The sequence below is a fragment of the Sarcophilus harrisii genome, chromosome 3 (genome assembly GCF_902635505.1).
Source record: "Sarcophilus harrisii chromosome 3, mSarHar1.11, whole genome shotgun sequence".
Taxonomy (NCBI): domain Eukaryota; kingdom Metazoa; phylum Chordata; class Mammalia; order Dasyuromorphia; family Dasyuridae; genus Sarcophilus; species Sarcophilus harrisii.
Genome location: NC_045428.1, coordinates 509,804,255 through 509,823,684, shown reverse-complemented (window position 1 = coordinate 509,823,684; position 19,430 = coordinate 509,804,255). Strand labels below are relative to the sequence as shown.

At 35.9% G+C, this 19,430-nt stretch overlaps 1 protein-coding gene across 2 annotated transcripts in view; it reads left to right on the top strand.

The window, feature by feature from the left end:
• The window catches only part of RAB30 (RAB30, member RAS oncogene family), a 103,227-nt gene extending 89,766 nt beyond the window's left edge, over nucleotides 1–13,461 (top strand). For both annotated transcript variants that reach the window (XM_003764606.4, XM_031961839.1), the window contains exons 3-5: nucleotides 1,091–1,174; nucleotides 9,724–9,907; nucleotides 12,403–13,461. In XM_003764606.4, the coding sequence (XP_003764654.1) occupies nucleotides 1,091–1,174; nucleotides 9,724–9,907; nucleotides 12,403–12,653 (519 nt within the window). In that variant the 3' untranslated portion in view covers nucleotides 12,654–13,461. The remainder of the gene's footprint in view (nucleotides 1–1,090; nucleotides 1,175–9,723; nucleotides 9,908–12,402) is intronic.
• The last annotated feature ends 5,969 nt before the right edge of the window (nucleotides 13,462–19,430 follow it).

Here is a 19,430-nt window from a genome sequence, read left to right as displayed (position 1 = left end):
AATAAGATATAAAGTTTAGTTATGACAGCCCTTGCCTTCACTGAATTTATAGTTTACTAGGAAGATATGACATACAAAAATGCAATAAAAATATTATATAAGTACATTAGAATGTATAAAACACAATGTCATATAAGGGGATGTCAGGAAATTATAAAAATAGGGAAAATTCCAATTTTGATTATTATTGTGTATGGTTGTAATTCTATGACCATGTTCCTAATCCTGAATTTTTGGTTAATAATATTCCAAGGATTGTATTTCATGTTATCATATCCATACTTGATTTTCTTTTTTGAGACTTTCATGGTCTTGTCTCAATAGCAATCTTCTCCTGTCTTTTTTAGCTTCAGTTCCACCTCTTCTTTTTCTCAAACCTTCTTGTTTTTTTGTTTTTGTTTTTTTAAAATTTCAATGGCTTTTTAATTACTTGCTTTTTCTCCCCTTTACTCAGAATGAGTAGATACTTTAGGGTCAGGATCAAGCTTAAGCAACGTTCATAGATATAGGAATGTCTTTCTATAGAAGCCAATTAGCTGTGTGACAGATACTGTGCTGAGTTCTGGGGACAAAAAGACAGACATTCAACAGTCCCAGCTCTCTAATGGTTTACATTTCATCAGGAGAAAAAAAATCATGAACATGTATTAGTAAATTGAAAATATATAGTAATTAAATTTGGAGGCAAACAGAACTAACACCTCGGGGGGAATAAAAACAGTACTCATGAAGGAGCACTTGATCTGAAGCCTAGGAATTCTGTGGTGCTGAGTGGGAGGAAGTCATGTATTCCAAGTATGGAGAGGCAGGCAGGACATAGAGTGTAGTATATGAGGAACAGCAAATAGATTAGACTGGCTGAATTGCAGGGTCTGTGAAGGACAGTATAGTGCAGTAAGAATGGAAGGGTAGACTGAAATCAGACTATGGAGGGCTTTCTTTACATGTCAAATAAGATAATTTTGGTTCTGAGTAGGGGGAATGATTAGGTTGGACCTAGCATTTTGAAATATCAATATATCAACTTAACTATTTGCTATGGTTCCATTTTGCTACAGAGTTTATTTAACTCCATTATTTTCTTTTTTAGGGTCTTTTCCCACCAGGTCAAGGAGCCACAATTGGGGTTGACTTTATGATTAAAACAGTGGAGATTAATGGTGAGAAAGTCAAGGTAAGTTTCTAGAATTTTAATGAGACACTGTGTTGTTTGTGAGGTTAGGGGAATAAATGAACTTTGTTGATAATAATGATTATACTGATAAAAATATCTAGCATTTATATAATGCCTACTATGTGCCAGACACTGTACTTTTAATTATTTTCTCCCTTGGGCTTCACAAGAACCCTAGAAGGTAGGTGTAATTATTTCCCTCATTTATACATGAGGAAACTGAGACAGATTAAGTGATTTGCCCAGAGTTATACAGCTAGCTTACTAGTTGTATAATATATATAGTGTCTAATATATAATATAATATAGTGTCTAAGGCTGGATTAGAACTCAGATCTTCCTGGCCTCAGGCACAGTACTCTATTCACTGTGTCACCAACTACCTATAACAGGTTTTATACACACACACACACACACACACACACTCACACTCATTCACTTACAAATGTATATCATATGATATGTATACCATTTGTCAGGGCTTCTTAAACTTTTTTCACTATATCTTTTTCATTATAGCTTTGCATCTAAGAAATTTTTATGTGACCCCAGATATATAGGTATATAAAATAGATGTACATATCAAACATTTACTTATAATAAACCATAAAGAAATTTATTTTAAAATAATTCTTTGGTATACATATAATTTTTTACCACCATTAAAGATAAAAGCATATTTGCATGCTAATTAGATGGATATGCTTACTTATTTTTACATAAAAAATTAAATCTTGGTAGAATATTTGATACCTTTTACTATTGCCAAATTTTTTGCGATCCTCATATTTAGTTATCATGTGGGTTGTGACCCATACCTTAAGACACTTTGCCATATGTGATATATATTATGTGTATATATAACATGTCTGTGTGTATGTGTGTATAGACACACACATGCATATTATATATGATTATCTCTTTACAAATATCTCATTTGATCCTTATAACAACCTTGAGAGATAAATACTATTGTTATCCCCATTTTACAGATGAGGAATTTAGGCAAACAGAGGTTAAATTACATGTGATATGACATATCATATACATTATATATAATGTTACATAATCTTATACATTACATATATAGTTAACATAATAGATTTTCTTAAGTCACTTGATTTAAATTTACTTTTTAAAGTAAAACTATAATCATTAGTCTGTATGTAGAATTTCTAAAGTCCTTCCAGCACTTCTGTGAATCAGGTGGGATGCTCTTAATATATAGTTACTGGGATGGATTAAGGATTTAGAAGTGTTCCATCAAAGGATCAGTTGAAGAACCTGGGAATGTTCTTCTACAGAAGATTATAATGGGAGCTTGACTGTTGTCTATAGATCTTTGAAGAACTGTGATGCTGAAGGGGAACTAGAGATCATCTGATTGGTCTTAAGGAGCAAAAATAGTTTCAGTGGATTGAAATAACAGGGAGGCAGATTTTAACTGAATATCTGGAAAACTTCCCTTTTTTAGTTGCATATTTCTTTTTTTTTTATAATACCTTTTTATTTTTCAAAATACATGCAAAGATGATTTTCAACATTCACCCTTGCAAAATCTTGTGTCTGAAAATATTTCTAACAATTAGAGTTATTAAAAAACAAAAAAAGGTTGCCTTTTCCTACAGTTGGAGGTGTTAGATCAGAATACAGATAATCATAATTTGAGCTAGGTTGTTGAGGCCATTCATACTTTGGGTGACCCTTTTCCAGCTTTCTTATTTCATGATTCTGAGTAAATCAATATGGATAACAGTTTTTGCAGTATGGGAAGAAAAGATATTGTATATTAGAATGGGGGTGGTGATAGCCTAGCATTTTTCATCTTAGAGACAACTGTGATTTAGTGGAAAGATTGCTAGATTTAGAGCTAACCTGGTTTTGAAGCCTGATTCTGTGACATATGAACTAAGTAGCTTTGGGAAGAACACTTCCCTACTATGGTTTTTAATTTCCTCATTTGTAAAATGACGAGAATGGACTGGATGATTTTAAAGTCCCTTTTATCCCAAAACTGAATTATCTTATTTAAGAGGTTAAATATTAGAGACAATTTAGTAATTTCTAAATTCAGTCTACTAAACAGTTCTGTCCCTATGAACTTTATAAAAAGAGCCTACTGAAGATTATATTCTATTAATAATTGCAAGTCTCACATAGGTAGATCTCTTTTTTTCTGTTCCTTTAAACCCTTTTCTTAAGCATGAATTTTTGCATGTATTTTGACTTCAAAACAATAACTTTCCAATAACTTTTTGAAACCTACAGGACTTAACCTTTTAAGTAAATTGAGTCATTTAGTAGTATTGATAAGGATCCCTTACTTGAAGATTCCCTACTGTGTTACAGGACCAGAAATTCTATCATTGTAAAATCATTCCTCTGGCAATGCTCTTTGCCCCACTTCACAGAGGTCTTGAAATGAGATTTTACAATGAAGTTTGAGTCCCTTAAAAGAAAAACATTGATAATAAAAATAGCAACACCAAAGGTTCCAACTGAAGACAATTTCGGCATTAGATATTAATTTAAGCATTTAAGTTTTAAGCAGTAAACACTTTGGATTTCTAAGACAAAATCCTTCTTTTGCATTAGGTGCTTTGGTGTTGAGAGACACATAAAAACTTAGAGACAGAGAAGGAGGAGGGAGCGAAAGAGAAAGAGACAGAGACACAGAGAGAAGATGAGGGAATAAGAGAGAGAGAGAGAGAGAGAGAGAGAGAGAGAGAGAGAGAGAGTTAGTTTTAAAATTATTGTTTCCTGAGTTAGGGACAGAAACAGTGGATGGGCAGATCCTCTTGGAAGGCTGTCTTTGGAGCCCCTGCAGTCAGCTGGCTTCACTCCTCAAATTAGTTCCTCATAGCAATGAAATCCATACCAAACACAATAATGAATGGTGTGCTAAGTGTACTGGAAAACAAAAGCAGGATGTGAAAGCCATGTGAATGCCAAATAGAAAATTCAAAAGCTCAGCATACTAGGGTGACAGTGAGGGGGGAGGAGGGAGGAAGAGAATTCAGTGGAGGAAGGCCTTTTCAAGTCTGATGCTTGCAAAAGAGGGGAAGGGATTGCTAACCCATGAAACTTTAGGAATAGACTCTTAAAAAGAAAGAAGTTGACTTTTTTGTACATAAGCTTTCTTTCAGCCTATATTTTACTTTTCCTTAGCCACCTCTGAAAATAAGTGAATCTTGCTTAGAGAATATCTATGGTCCTTGCTTGAACAATTTTTTTAAAATGAGGTTCTTTAATAGTTATAAGGTCTGACATTTATATGGTATTTTAAAGTTTATAAAGTACTGTCTATATTTTATCTCAGTTCATTTGAACCTCACAGTCAGCCCCTTGCTATATAAGTACTATAAGTATTATCCTCATTTAGAGAGGTTAAATAATTTAAGTAGGGTCACTGGAACAGCTACTTCTAAAAAAAATAAAGTAAACAAATTAACATATGTGAATATGAGATACAACACAATTTATTCACTTTCTTTTGAGGATACCAACAATATTCATAAATATGTCATACGGTGGAAAAGGATTTAGGATTTAGAGTTAGAGGCTCTGGATTTATATCCCAGCTTCGCTATTTATTGCCTGAGTGACCTTGCCCAAGTCATCTAACCTCTGAGCCTGAACCATAAAATGAAGGGGTTGGACTAGACTAGGAATGCTTAACTTGGAGTCTATGGATGCCAGATATCAAGAGGTCCATGGATTTTAAGGATCTCTCAACTTGGATGAGAAAATAATTATATTTTTATGTCAGCACAGATGGTTTATTCTATAATTCTAGGTATTTTGTCTTATTTTATGCACTTAAAATATTATTCTGAGAAGGGTCCATTAGATTTCACTAGAATACTAATAGTACTTGAGGCAGGATTTAAAATCAAGTCTTCCTCTCTTCAGGTGCCACCTAACTGTTTATTTTTTTACTCTCATTGTCTTGATCATAGTAGGTACTTAACATGTATGCTTTCTGGATTGGAGAAGAATAAAGTAGCACTTGAGTTACCATAGTAATAGTTAAATTGTATTGGATTATTATAATTGTTATTTTTTGTCTTTCTTTGTATCTTCAAGTGCTTAGCACAATGGGTGGCTCACCATTTAATAGATGCTGATTTATTAATTAGTTCATAAATAGTATTAGTTTGGACATAAATCAAGGGACCTACCATTAAAAGCAGCTCTAAGCTATTAGCACATCAATTTCAGAGCCTGTGGAGAAAAAAAATTTAAGAGAACTTTCTTGATTTAATAAATATTTATTAAGCACCCAGAATATACAAGGAACTGTAGTAGATGCTATATAAAAACAAAATATAAAAACCCTCACAAAAACAGCTCCCCAAATGAAATGATGGCTGTCCTCAAGGAGCTTAAATTCTGTTTGGGTTGGTTGTAAGAATTTTTTTTTGTCATCTTTGGCAATTTGTTAGATGTGAAGGGAAACCTTGAGGTTGTTTTGATTTTTCTCTCTCTTTTTTTGCTAATGATTTTTAGCATTTCAGTGAGTGTTTTTAAGTATTTTAATCTTTACATATGAGAAAACTGAGTTACAAAGAAGTTAAAAGTCTGGTCTGAGATCATATAGCTTATTAGCAGCTGCATTGAGACTTAGACTCAGGGTCTTCTGAATAAAAACTGTTCTTTCTAATATAGCTTTAAAGACTGAATGGTGATTCAGTAGCAACTTAGCCTAATGAGCTAAGCAGAATTTAATTAGCCCAAAATGAATGTGAGATATACAAAATTAGAGAAGCTACTCCAAATGTTCAAAGAGATACATGTATTTGACCTGTGGCAGAGCGTTCCAAGCTCATAGTGGTTTGATTAGCCATAGTCACACACACTATACCTCGACTCTAACATCATGATGTCATTCTGTTTCTCTTTGAGTACGAAGGACAACAACCAACCAAGCAATCTAATGTGGGATCAGAGCACCAGAGTTTGAAGCCTCACTACCACTTTCTAGCTGTATGTCCTTGAGGATGTTTCCTTACTGAGGCTCATTTTCCTCATCTGCAGACTGAGCTTGGGCTAGATGATGTCCAAGGTCCCTTCTATCTCTAAATCTACAATGATATTGCTGGAATATGTCAGAGACTTTGAGCTAAGAACCATTTCCTCTGGAAGGACACCAAGTATCTATCATGCTTTTTGTGGGTATTCCAAGAAGAACTTGAGAACACAGAGGTTTAAGATGTTCCCTATCTCTTTCCCTATCAGATTCATCTGATCCACTCCCTGAATTTAAGCAGTTAAAAAAAATTAAATAAGTCTTTAAGACATGAATTATTACTTCCCACAGAGGGTCAGAGAACTCCAATGAAGGACTTGACCAAGGCCATATAGAATTAGTGGAAACCTGAATTGTCTTTTAGTTTTTCAGATTCCAGTCAGGAAAAGGATTCAGCAAACATTTCCTAAAACTCTGCTTGACTTTCCTTGGCCTATATCATAAGTTCTTGGAGTAGAGATCTTGCTGCCATTGGCCCTTGCCTGGTTACTGGGGAAAGTTGATTCCTTCCCTACCCATATTTGCCTGGCCTTACCTTTCTTCCTGTTAATAATAACTCATACCTTGAACACCTTAAAATGTATAAAGATTTTCCCCACAACTACCTTGTGAAATAGGCGTAAGGGATATCATCCTTATTGTACAGATGGAAAAACTGATTCTTAAGTAAAATGGCTTGTTCAAGGTCACACGGCTAGCTAGTTGGTGGAGTTTGATCTGATGCCAGGTTTTCTGACTCCAAGTCCATTCTTCAGCATATTTGACTGTCTTTCTCATGTACCCAAGAAAGAGGTTCAGGTTAAACAACAAAGACCTTACCAGCGAATAAAGGTTAAAAGGCCAGAGAAAACAAAGGTTTTAGTATGCAGAGTATCAAAACAGTCATCTTATGCTGGGGAAGCCAGCATAAGTTCTTAAATGGCACTGTAAGCAGGGCTAAGTTTATGGCCGGCTTAAACAATTTAACTAAGGGGACAGATCATGGCAGGCCTTGAACCATCCGATCAAAACAATTGTGTTTCACTTTGGGCTCCATGTCATAGTTGTTGTTTCCCCCCCTTAGACTGTGAGACCCAAGAGGGCCAGGACCCTTTTGGTCTTTCTCTCTATCCCCAGGACTTAGCAGAATGCTGACACACAGCAGACCTAAATAAATGCTAATTGACTGAAAGGCAAGCTCCAGAGATAAAACCCAGAAAGACTAAGCTCTAGCCACTCAGGACCACTGCCAAGTAACAAGTGGTTCAAAGGTTTGGCTGCAGGGAAGAGGCTTTTCTCCCTTGTCTGGGCTAGGTGGGAAAGAGGTGACATAGCTGCATTTCTTCATTGATCCAAAAGTTCCCAAGGTGAAGGCTAAGGGAGTGGTGATAGAAGAGTTAAGTCTCAAACCCTGAGCTTGAAGCTTTATCGTTGTTTCAGGATGATACCCATTCTAGGTGGCCTTGCAGAAGGCCTCAGTAGACAGGAAGGAGAGACATGAATTCAGGACCAGTGGTCCTTGCTGGCCTTATGTTTGGGGTCACAAATCACTCATCACTTAGTTGATCCTGAGAAAGAGGAAGTTAAGTATGTGCTAGCTACTGACTACCACATAGAAAGTAAATAGAGTCAGTAGAAAATCTGGGACTACTGAGACAATTTACAGGCCAATAATACTTGTGGGCACTATGAAAAACCTGGGTGATAAATGACCAGTTTCAAGCTGTTTTGGAAGGAGATACTCTCAGAGCAAATATCTTTCCTGGGTCAAAAGCAGTCCATTTTCAAATTTCTTTGTGCTCAAAGTTCCTGGCCATCATTATATGCAATGTTTGTCCAGACTGATAACATTCAGTTAAACATTTCTCATCTCTCATAGTTCTGCAACTGGCTGCATTTACTTCCATATATTTGGATGGATGAGTCATGGTTCCCCACCTCCTTCCCAGAAAACCAGGAAAAACCAAATCTGACTATTTTTGACTTAGGATACTTTGAAAGATCCCTTGTTTCTTTAGTATGGGTAATCACTTTCAATTTCTTATATGTAAAATGTTGATCTTTGAGGTACTTTCTAGTTTTAAATATCTGATCTTATGATCCTTCATGTTGTACATTCCTTGATTTAACAAACAATTATTAAGTGCCTAATGATTTCAAAGTACTATACTGTCCACTCAGGAAGATGTTAAATTTAACAGAGATATGATTAGACATGGTCCCTGTCCTATGGGAACTTACAGAATAGTTCAAGAATAAAACTCATACAGAATACTAAACAATATTATGTGAATTTGCTATAGTATATACAAGTTTCCATTTTTCCCCATTATATGGGATTGTATAGACAAAATTCCAGAGAGATTTATTATGTCTCCTTTCTGTCTTTACCCATTGTTCTACAGCTAGTAAATGTTAGAGTTTATTATTAAGTCATTTGCCAAAACTTGTTTTTATGTCTATAAGGTCTGTAACATACAGCTCCTTTTTCCTCCTCACAGAGCCAGCACTCTAGATCAAGCCCTCCTAACCCTGTGCCGGCACTATTGCAGTAACCTAGCCCTTCAATTGGTTTCCCTGCCTTAAGTCTTTTTTCTCTAATCTATACTTCACATAGCTGCCAATGTGACTTTTCCTAAAATGACCATGTCATTCCTGAGTAAATTTTTGTAACTCCTGATTATTTCTGGGATTAAATTTCAACTCTTATGTTTAGCATTTAAAGTCCTTCAGCTTCTTCCTACCTTTCCAGCTTTATTATACATTATTCTCCTTCAGGAATACCATGGTCTTGTCAGATTAGCCTTCTTACTGATCCTGAATCATGTGCAAAACTTCACTATCTCCTCACCAATCCCTCTTGAAATCCTTGACTTCCTTCAAGGCTCAGTTCAAAAATCATCTTCTATATAAAGCCTTTCCTGATAAAGCCCTGCTAGGTGTCTCCCTATTCTCTCCCAATTATCTCCTATATATTTTGAAGAGACTTATATTTATATACCTCCCCTTTGCTAAATTGTAAACTCCTAGAGATCAGGGACTATTCCACTTTTGTCTGTGTACTGCTTTATCTTATCATTTGTTGCTCCTGTTGTCATCAGAGGAAATATGTTAACTGTTTCTTAAATGGAGAATTGGAGGGTTGTAGGTTTTCTGTTTTGCTTCTCCAATTGCTGATTGAAACGCTAAAAGTCACATGAAAGAGCATGGCCCTTCAGCTTCCTAGGGAATAAGCTGGAATGTCTGACTCTTCTGTGATTTGAATTTAAAAATCTTGGAGGACTAAAGGTGAAAAGAGATTTTGAAAAAAAAGCAATACCAGAAAAAAAAACAAAAAAACAAAAATTTTCATTCCTCTTTTCACTCTCTGATTCCCATCCTAAAACACTCATTAAAAATAAGAAGTCTTATGTGTCTTTTTAAGATAGAAAATGTCTCTGGAAGCATTTGGTTGGAAGCCTCACCATTTCCAAATGAAGGCATGGTAACCTGTGCTTTCTTCCTATCCCCTACCCTTTCCTTTTTCTTTATGTATCCAAAGCTGCAGATCTGGGACACAGCAGGACAGGAACGATTCCGATCAATAACCCAGAGTTACTATCGCAGTGCCAATGCCTTGATACTCACCTATGATATCACCTGTGAGGAATCCTTTCGCTGTCTGCCAGAATGGTTAAGAGAAATAGAGCAGTATGCCAGCAACAAGGTCATCACTGTATTAGTGGGTAAGTGATGCTCAAAAATATTTCACAATAATAAAAAAGTTCATATTCATTGGACTTGGTTTGAGTTTATATAACTATACTAATTTTATTAGTGTTATTTTATATATTCATCTATGTCTAAATATTAGCAAAACCTCATTTGAATCTCCAACTCTGTAAGGCAGTGCAATTGTTATTCCTATTTTACAGATTAAAAAAAAAAACAAACTTATTATCCCTTATTCATATACCTTGTAATTGGTTGAGCTGGCAGCCAAACCCACATTTCTGATTCTAAATCCACCACTCTTATTATACTAAGAAATGACTTTGTCTTTACTTTCAAAGAAGATATTGATCTTTGGGCATCAGAGATTCGGTTAGTGTACAAAAACCATGCCTTGACATTCATTTTAATACCAAGGCTAATGGTGGTTCTCATATATAAGGTCTCTTTAAAAGGGTTTTCCTTAAAATCACTTTGTGAGTTAGAGATTGTAAATATTATCTTTCATTAAGAAGACTGAGGTTAAAAGAAATGAAATAATTTGCTCAAAGTTTACTCAAGTTATTTTCCAGTCATGTTTGACTCTTTGTGACCCCATTTGGGGTTTTCTTGATAAAGATACTGGAGTGGTTTGCCATTTTCTTCTCTAGCTCTTTTTACAGAGGAGAAAACTGAGGCAAATAGGATTAACTTGCCCAGGATCACACAGCTGGTATCGGAGACCAGATTTGAACTCAACTCTCCCTAATCCCAAATTTGATGCTCTATCCACTGGGCCACTTGGCTGCCCCTGCTCAAGCTTATACAGCTAATAATAGAGCCTGACCTCATATAGTTTTTCACTTATTTAATACCTTCATAATCCACAAAAATGACTTCAAATATCTATGAAACATAGACTGTGTTTTCAAGTAACTATAAGATATATTCCTTGAGATGACTTACAAGTTATATCACCGTCAGGAATTGAGATCAGGAAAGGTGAATTCTGATCCTGAGTCTGTTATTTATATCTTGTGTGACCTTGAACAAGTCACTTTATCTCTGGCCTATCAACTTAGCTTATATGATCTTCAAGACCCTTCTGGTGCTAAATCTGTGTTCCTATGAATCATGAATTTTAGCTCTGTGACGCACTTCACTTCTGAACCTTGGAATCCTCATTTGTAAAATGGAAACAACACTACTCTAACCACTTACCTCACAGTGTTATGCTGAGAGGACATTGTGAATTTTAAAGTTATACAAGTTGAGGAGGTAAGGTCCAGAAAATATAGGGGAAGGGAATAATGATCAGTGGTTATGCACATTTGACCCTTCACTCTAGCAACTCTGGGATTTAGGCCAATAGAGATCAAGCATAGTACTAAAAGAAAGTCCTCTTCACGGTTGTAGCTATGGTACAAGTAACTTGATTGGGGTTTTTTCCTATAATAAGTTTTTTCTTTATATAGCATCTATGAAGATTTTTTAAAAAATTATGTTTTTAGTTAATAAGATGCATGACTTTGTGCAAGTCATTCTGTGCCAGAGCACTAAAGAAATATGAGTTGTTTTTGTTTAAATCATTAAAATATCTAAGTGGCTTTAATTATTTTTCCTTCTTTCATTTAATTATGATCTTATACAATTATAAATTATTAGAGGAGCCTGATTGAGAATGTGTTTTGTTTTTTTGATCTTTTAGAACACATTCAGAACTGATTCTGATGTAAAAGAGCTTCTATAAGTGGTAGATGTACTAGGCAGAAATGAGATTTTTTAATAAAATACACTAAAACTATTTTTGACTTCTAAATTTGTTCCTGAAAACTACCTTCTCTGCAGTCATGTAAAAGTGCTAGTAGTTAATTTTTAATAATGAAAGCCTGGCTGTTAAGAATGCTTGCTTCAGTTTCATCAAGTGAGAAATAGCAACTCAACTCAAATTTTGAAAATCAGAATTATGGCACTGTTACAGTATAAATCTTAAAACTGGCTTTTTCCTTTAGTGACTGCCTTATTGACTTGCCCTAGTGGCTTATAGTTCCAGGCTGCAAAGACTTATAACACTCCATTATTCCATATGTTCAACTGAAAAACTTACAAATAACTAGTTTATCTTTTTATAAGCAAACCTGGAAATACTTTATTTGGCTCAATGTGTATAGAAGCTTGAAACATTTCACTGGATAAAAGTGTAAGTCGCAGTATCTGGAATATGAGGGTTTTACATCACAGAGAGACCTTTCAGCCATTGTAAGTCAAAACACCACTTTCTGGGATTTCATCCAAAGACATTAAATGAAGATGTAGAGAGAGACTGGAGGGGCAAGAGCCAGTTAGTTCTATATGAAAGACTGCATTAGGTGGCAATGGCATTCTGAAAAATAAATGGCAGTAAGAGTAACTATAAGCTTTTCTTTTCTCACCAATGGGAGCTGACTTCAAGGTTTGAATTCAATTGAGATGTTTCTGAGCCCATCAAACCCCTAAATGGTAACTCCTCTATTTTCTTTTCCTGCTACAGGCAACAAGATTGATCTAGCTGAAAGGAGAGAAGTCTCCCAGCAAAGAGCTGAAGAATTTTCTGAGGCGCAGGACATGTATTACTTGGAAACCTCAGCCAAGGAGTCTGATAATGTGGAGAAATTATTCCTGGACTTGGCATGTCGACTCATCAGTGAGGCCAGGCAGAATACTCTTGTGAACAATGTGGCCTCCCCTTTACCAGGAGAAGGGAAAAGCATCAGCTATTTGACTTGTTGTAATTTCAATTAAAAGCTGGTACAAGGCAGAAAAGGAGAAAAAGAATCCACGCCTGCTCTGAGAGGCCAGGAGTTCCTGGGAGGTAGAGCAAAGATGGTGGTTCTTGCTCTTTGGACCTTCTGACTTCTCCAGGTTCCTGAGCTTAAAAAAGCATGGCAGGCCGAGGGCATTGTCCACAGGCCAATACTAGCAAAACATTCATATGGTTTGACCCTTTTGCAGGCTTGGGCTGGAGTGAGAGGAAGATTGCACTAGGAGCTCCCTGAGATGCTGAGCATGTGCTGTGATAGTTGCTTTTTGTTTTTAAAAAAGCAAAAAATAAACACCCCCCCCCCCCCAAAAAAAAAACCCCAACAAATCAGCCTTTCTGGACTGAAAGGAGGGAAAACTTCTCTCCATCACCCCCCAAAGGAGTGATCCTGCCCAGCACTTGGTGAATGGGTAGGGTCTTCTCTGGGATCCTTTGACACCTTGATTTTCTAGCCTGCCACCCAAATGAATACTGGGAAGGCCAACTATAATATCTATGGTGGGTCTGCTACATCCTGAGGAATTTTCAGCACTACTTGTTTGAAAAGTATTACATCTTTTGTCCACACTCCCTTTCAAGAACTTTGGAATTGAGAAATTCAAAGGACTTTTGATCCACAACCAACAGTAACAATCATGGCTAACAAAGGATACAGGCCTTGTGACTCCTTTTGGTGCTAATGGTTCAGCTGACAATTCCTTAGACCAAACGTTTTACTACATTAGTATCCTCTGAATGTGTTATGTAGAAATAAATAGGGGAAGTATAATAAAAACTGCTGTTTCTCAACGTTTCATTACCTCCTTTTCTAGATTAGAACTGAGTTGTTCAGAAGGAGCTCTACTTCTCTTTTGATGTTTTGGAAAGGGGAACCATTTCTTCTTCCTTACCGTCTGCTATTTTGCCTTCCTTCTTCATTCTTCTCCCTTGTTCCCTAATACCAATCTTATGTAGAGAAAAACATTTGAAAATGATTTTTTAAAAATGTCAGCAAATAGTAATATTGTTCTAAGGTAACAAATTAGCTCCAAGAAATTAAGGATAGTGTTAAATGTATAGAGCAGAGCCGACCAAAATACTGTGGTTACTGATGAAAATGCAGGGTTCAAAGCAGAGCACAGTCTTGATGGCACCCCACCAAGCCTTTGAACAATTAATGCCTACTGAGATGATTCTTGCCATACCCACCAAGAATAAAATGTGATTTGTATGTTTTTGGTTTTTTTCCCAAATATGTTGCTAAGTGAAGTGATAGGTGAGACATGCAGAACAATTTTTTTTGTGTGTTTCTCAATCACCTTTAAAAACTCTGGTTCATAGAAGCAAGTTCAGTTATAATTTGGGCATCACTTCCATATGATAGAATAACTTTTTGACTCATCACCTTTCATGTTATTTCTTGTTGCTTTTGTGTTTTAAGTCTTCAATTCCTGTCTATGTATAACTTGGCTAAGCCAACTAAAAATGGAAGCACTTACTTATTTTTGCTGTGCCTCTTTAGTACTCATTGATGTAAATGCAAATTAGGAACAAACTTACCATTGTATGTTGTCAGTCTTTATGAAACTTTTTTGTGGTATGCTATTTAGGATGTGACAGGTATGGATAATGTAACAAGGGGATCATGTGAGTTTGTAATTATGGAAGAAGACCCAATATGATTACATTCAAAAACTAATGAATTGAATTATATCACAACAACAAGGTGTTGAAAAGATATTTTTGACATTTCTTCATTGGGTTTGGGGTTTCCCATTTTTCTTTTCTTCTAGACTTCTCCATCTGATGGGCTGCACACATAGCTAAAGGTACTGGGTCAGATGTTGGTTCAGGACTAGATCCTGACTGTTTGAATTTCATACTTCTTAAAATAGTCCATTTCTTTAGGATACCACTTATTAGGAAATTTTTCCTTGTTCTGAACTTTAATTTGCTTCTCTACAACTTCTATCTATGGCTCCTAAGTCTAGCTTCCAGAAAGAGGTGAGGGGGACTAAGTAAAACAAGTCTAGTTCCTCATGATAGTCCCTAAATCTTGAAGATAGCTGTCATGTCAATCTCCTAAGGTCTTCTCTTCTCCACTAATGTCTCTAATTCCTTCATACAGTATCATTTCTAGTTCTCCCTACCTCTAGGTCTGGATCCATCTTTTTTCAGTGTCCCTCCAGATACTTCAAGAATGGTAAGACCCAAATTCTCACTGTTATTTTGCACCATATCCACAGGTAAGTTTTTTTGAAACAAAAGGCAAAGAGCTTCTTAGATTTTGTGATTCTGAAGAAGTGGTGCTGCTCTCGCTAATCTCTTCACCTACATAAATGCCACTGACAATGTGTCGTATGCAATGGTTTATAAAAGTGCCTTATTCCCAGTTCTGGGAAATTTTTTGACAATACTTTTTCTTGGGTAGATGTGAGGTGCAGAGGTTTTTGAGGTTTTCTGATTTCAAGAACATACTTTCCACCACTTTCTAAAACAAGGTTAGTTTAGCTAAGTAAATTGGATGAAGAGAGCACTTAAAAAATGAAAGGATGATTTCATTTACTTTTGACTAGACTATGAGACTATCAATGAATCAGCAAGTTTTTATTAAGTGAATATTTTGTGCCAGGCCCCAATAAATTCAGGGGAATACTGTAAATACGGTTTACCTAAGTTTCAGCAAAATAGCTAGCAGAATTTCTCATAAAGTTTCCATGGCTAAAATGGAAATGTGTTGGTTAGATCATATTGTAGTTAGGTCTATTTGGAACAGATTGAGTGACAGGGTCAATGTGATGGGAAATCTCCACAAATTCTGAAGTGCTTCACAAATTCTTTCTGTACTTTCTGGTATTCAATAATTTTTATCAATAACTTAGAGGAAGGTATAGACGGTATACTATTGGGATGCCATGAAGATTGGAGGGATACTTTATATGGATGCCCAAAAGGTCTCAACAGTTTAGGATTATAAAGCTAACTATAATAGGGGAAAATTCAATGATTTAAAGTGTAAATTCCTACACTTGGGTTAAAAAAATCAGCTGTAGAAATGGAGGATGTCTTACCTATGGATAGACAACAAGTTGTGGAAATGATATGAAGACTTTAGAGTATAACAAACCTGTTAGAATTCTTACAAGGTGCTAAGTCAGTGGAATTGATAGAGACAATGGTTGTTTAGCAGGGTGCTTAATAGTTCTCTAGCTGTACTTAGTACTTACTACAGTTCCTCAAGATTCATACCTTTAAGAGAGCATATATAAGCTAGGAGCCTCAAACAGGATGGACTTCGGAAGATTCACAAGCCAGGATTCAGTCGAGGAGATTCACAAGCCAGAGACGGCAGTCGGGCAAAACTAAGGAGGACTAAAAAGTGGTAGCAGGCTGTCCTGTGGAGAACACTGAAACCAAGATCTGGAAGGCCTCCAGAAAAGCTAGCCGAGCCCCAAGTGAAGGAGATAAGATTTTGAAGAGGCAATAAAGGATTTGGACTTTAACTCCTGGCTGCATTTGGGGTTATTACTTTGAACTGAAATGAAGGCTGCTCCCAGTAGCCCCCCCAAAAAACCTGCTCCCAGAGAACATTATATTTTAGAGAAGAACATTACAAAAACCTAATATGTATTACCAGTTTGACATGGTAGCTAAGAAAATTAATGAAATCTAGGTTGCATTAGTAGACATAGTATCTAAAATGAGAGATGTGACTATTCCACTGTTCTCTGGAAAACTGTGTTTAGGCCTCAGAATCACAATGACAATAAAGGACAATGATAAATTGAAGAACATTCAGAGGAAGGTAACTAGAATGATGAAGAGCCTAGAACCTATTCTACATAGGGATCACTGGAAGTAAATGTTGCTATTTAGCTTAGAAAGGGACTATTAAATTGCTTTTAATTACTAAAAATGCTATCATAAAGAAGGGTAAAATTTGTTTCAGTACCACAGGGAAGAACTAAAAGCAATGGAAGAAGTAATAGAGAGATTAATATTGGCTTATTTGAGGAGGATTTTCTAATAAAGGTGCTGAAAAGTAGAATGGGCTATCATGTGAGCAAGTGGGTTTGTTACTAATTCAGACTATTATTTTGGGGGGAGATTAGGTTAAGGGACTCATCTGATGCCAGATTTGAATTCACACTGTGTCACCTAGCTGCCCCTATTAGCTCAGATTTTCAAGTGGAGATTAGATGACTATTGCCCAGAAGCCCTTTTCAGATCCATATTGGATGATTTAACCTCCAAGCTCTCTTCAAATCCTGAGATTTTGTGATTGTAAATTCTCATTCAAAATGTTGTGACTCTGTGCATCTATTATGATGAGAAATACCATGTTGAAAATGTGGTCATTTTTTTCTCTCTATAGAACCTTGTGATTTTAAATATAGATCTTAAAAATTTAGTACCCAATAATAATTACCTAGTAATAGGGTTATGATTAAGAAAAAAGAACTCAACTCAAATTTCTGTGGTGCTTACAAAATGCTTTCTCTATTAGAAGGCTGAGAGGTATACAGCATAAGTATTATCACTTTCATTTTACACATGAGGAAATTAAGCCTTCCAGAGGTCAAATGACTTGTCCATATTTGCATAAGAAGTGTTGGGGCCAAAATTTGAACCCAAGTCTCTCCTGACTCAAAATCCAATGTTCTTTCTACTACACCAAGTTACACGTGTTGTATGTGTGCACATTTGGAGGGAATGTTTCTGGAAGAACTTAACTAGTGTTTATCATATTTGATTTTGTAAAAGGTCAAGTTTAATTTCCAGTCTAATTTTCTGCAGATATATTAGTCTTTTAGAAGACAAATCTGTCGAATCTCCAATAGGAGACAAACCAGAAAAAAATTTTTAAAAGCAATGAAAAGTTTGCATTTATCCCTCAAATGAAGGGATGAAATATAGCTTACATATACAATAAAGTTACTCTCCTAAGCTTGTTGGGAATTTTGTGCCCACTTTCTTGTCAGGTTTAACTTTTGTGATGAAGTCCTACTGCTCCTTATGTAAGAACTAACAGGATAAGAAGAAAATTTAATCTAAGGTCAAGCCCCCCAAAGAGTTTGTAGATCTAGGATTTTCCAGCCAGGTTTCTTTTTTCCCTTGAAATCATAGGATCATAATATTTGGAGAAGGAAGGGGTCTTATAAACCATTTAGTCCTACTTGCTTAATTTTTAGAAGCAGGAACTGAGGCCTACAGTGCTGAAGTGACTTGTTCAAGCTCACAAACTAGTTCACAAACAAAATCAATAAAAGATTTGGGATTCTAATCTAGGTCTTTCTTCCAATCCAGTCCTCCCGTTATATGTATCACAATGTCTTTTTCCATAAAACACACTTATGACATGACAAATATTGCCACATAAGCAAAGTCCTTATGGTCTGAAAGTAAACATGCTTACAGGTCCACTGCATTATATTATCATCTCTTCCCATATCTAATATAGCATACTGTTTCACACCTTGTTTATTGACCACAGTGTTTTTTCAAAAGTTTTCTTCATCTGCAAAAAGTACTTCCCATCCCACTTGAGCACTGAGTACTTATTGTCACTCTGAACAAGTAACTTGGCTTTTCTGGGTGAAAGCTGTAAACTGTAACAGGCTTGTTCCCAGTTACTAAGGTCTTTTCTCATTTTAGACCTGTTTATATCTTATTAGTGATTTCCTCATCTGGAGGATAAGGCTAAGTTTCTATGACAGTATTCTTATGATGTGGTCCTTTCAGGATAGTCAGAATGGAAATAAACAGCTCTGTTCTGACTTGAATGCCCAACATTCCAAAAACACTTAGCCTTAGTTTTGGGAAATGGCATAGTGAATATTATTTGGAAATTTCAGAGAAAATCTTTTCTGGAGAATAGACTTTAAATATATATTTTAAAACTACACAAAAAAGATACAAAGTGATTATACTCTGTAGCATTTACAGCATTTTAATGGAATATCTTGTTTGATTCTCACAAGGATCCTGTAGAGTGAGTAGTGAAAGTATTATTTCCATTTTACCATGAGGAAACTTTGTCTTAAAAAAGATACCTAAGTTACCTAAGGTTAGATAGTTAAGTGTGGTAGGTCCAATATTTGGACACAGGTCTTTTGATCAAGTGCAAACTCTTCCCACCAATCAGTATTCTGAAATACAGAGCATAAGAGGTGGTTGGCTATAACTTGCAGTAAGCTTTGGGTAACCACTGAATTTCTATTCTCATAAAAACTAAACCAGGTGAGTTGATTTTTATTCATTTGAGTAAACTTGATTTGAAAATGAGGAACTGAGTATGAAAAAGGGAACTTCAACATAGACAAAAACAGAAAGAAAAGCCCTCACTTTGAACAAGGCAGCTATGAGCAACCTCTGCTAGTAAAGTCAATGGCATCCTGTATAACTGTAGCTATAAACCAAAACTCCCTATTCAGTCTCCATGTAATTCTCAGAGTTGGAAGGAACCTCATAACTAGAGGTCATCTCGTCCTGTCCATACTTAAGCAGAAATCTTGGTGGCACCTGGCTGTGAAGTCAAAGGACCTGGATTCAAATCCTGTCACCAACTCTTACTACCTATGTGATCTTAGGCAAGTTACCTAAGATCTCTTGGTCTCTTCATCTCTAAGATTTAAAAGTTGCAGTAGATGGCCTTTGACATCTTTTTTCACCTCAAACTCTATGATTTCTCAGTGTTAGGGGTTTTTGTTCTTTTGTGCCATGGATGGATGCCTTTGGCAGTCTGGTGAAACCCTACTCAGAATAAGGTTTCTAAATTC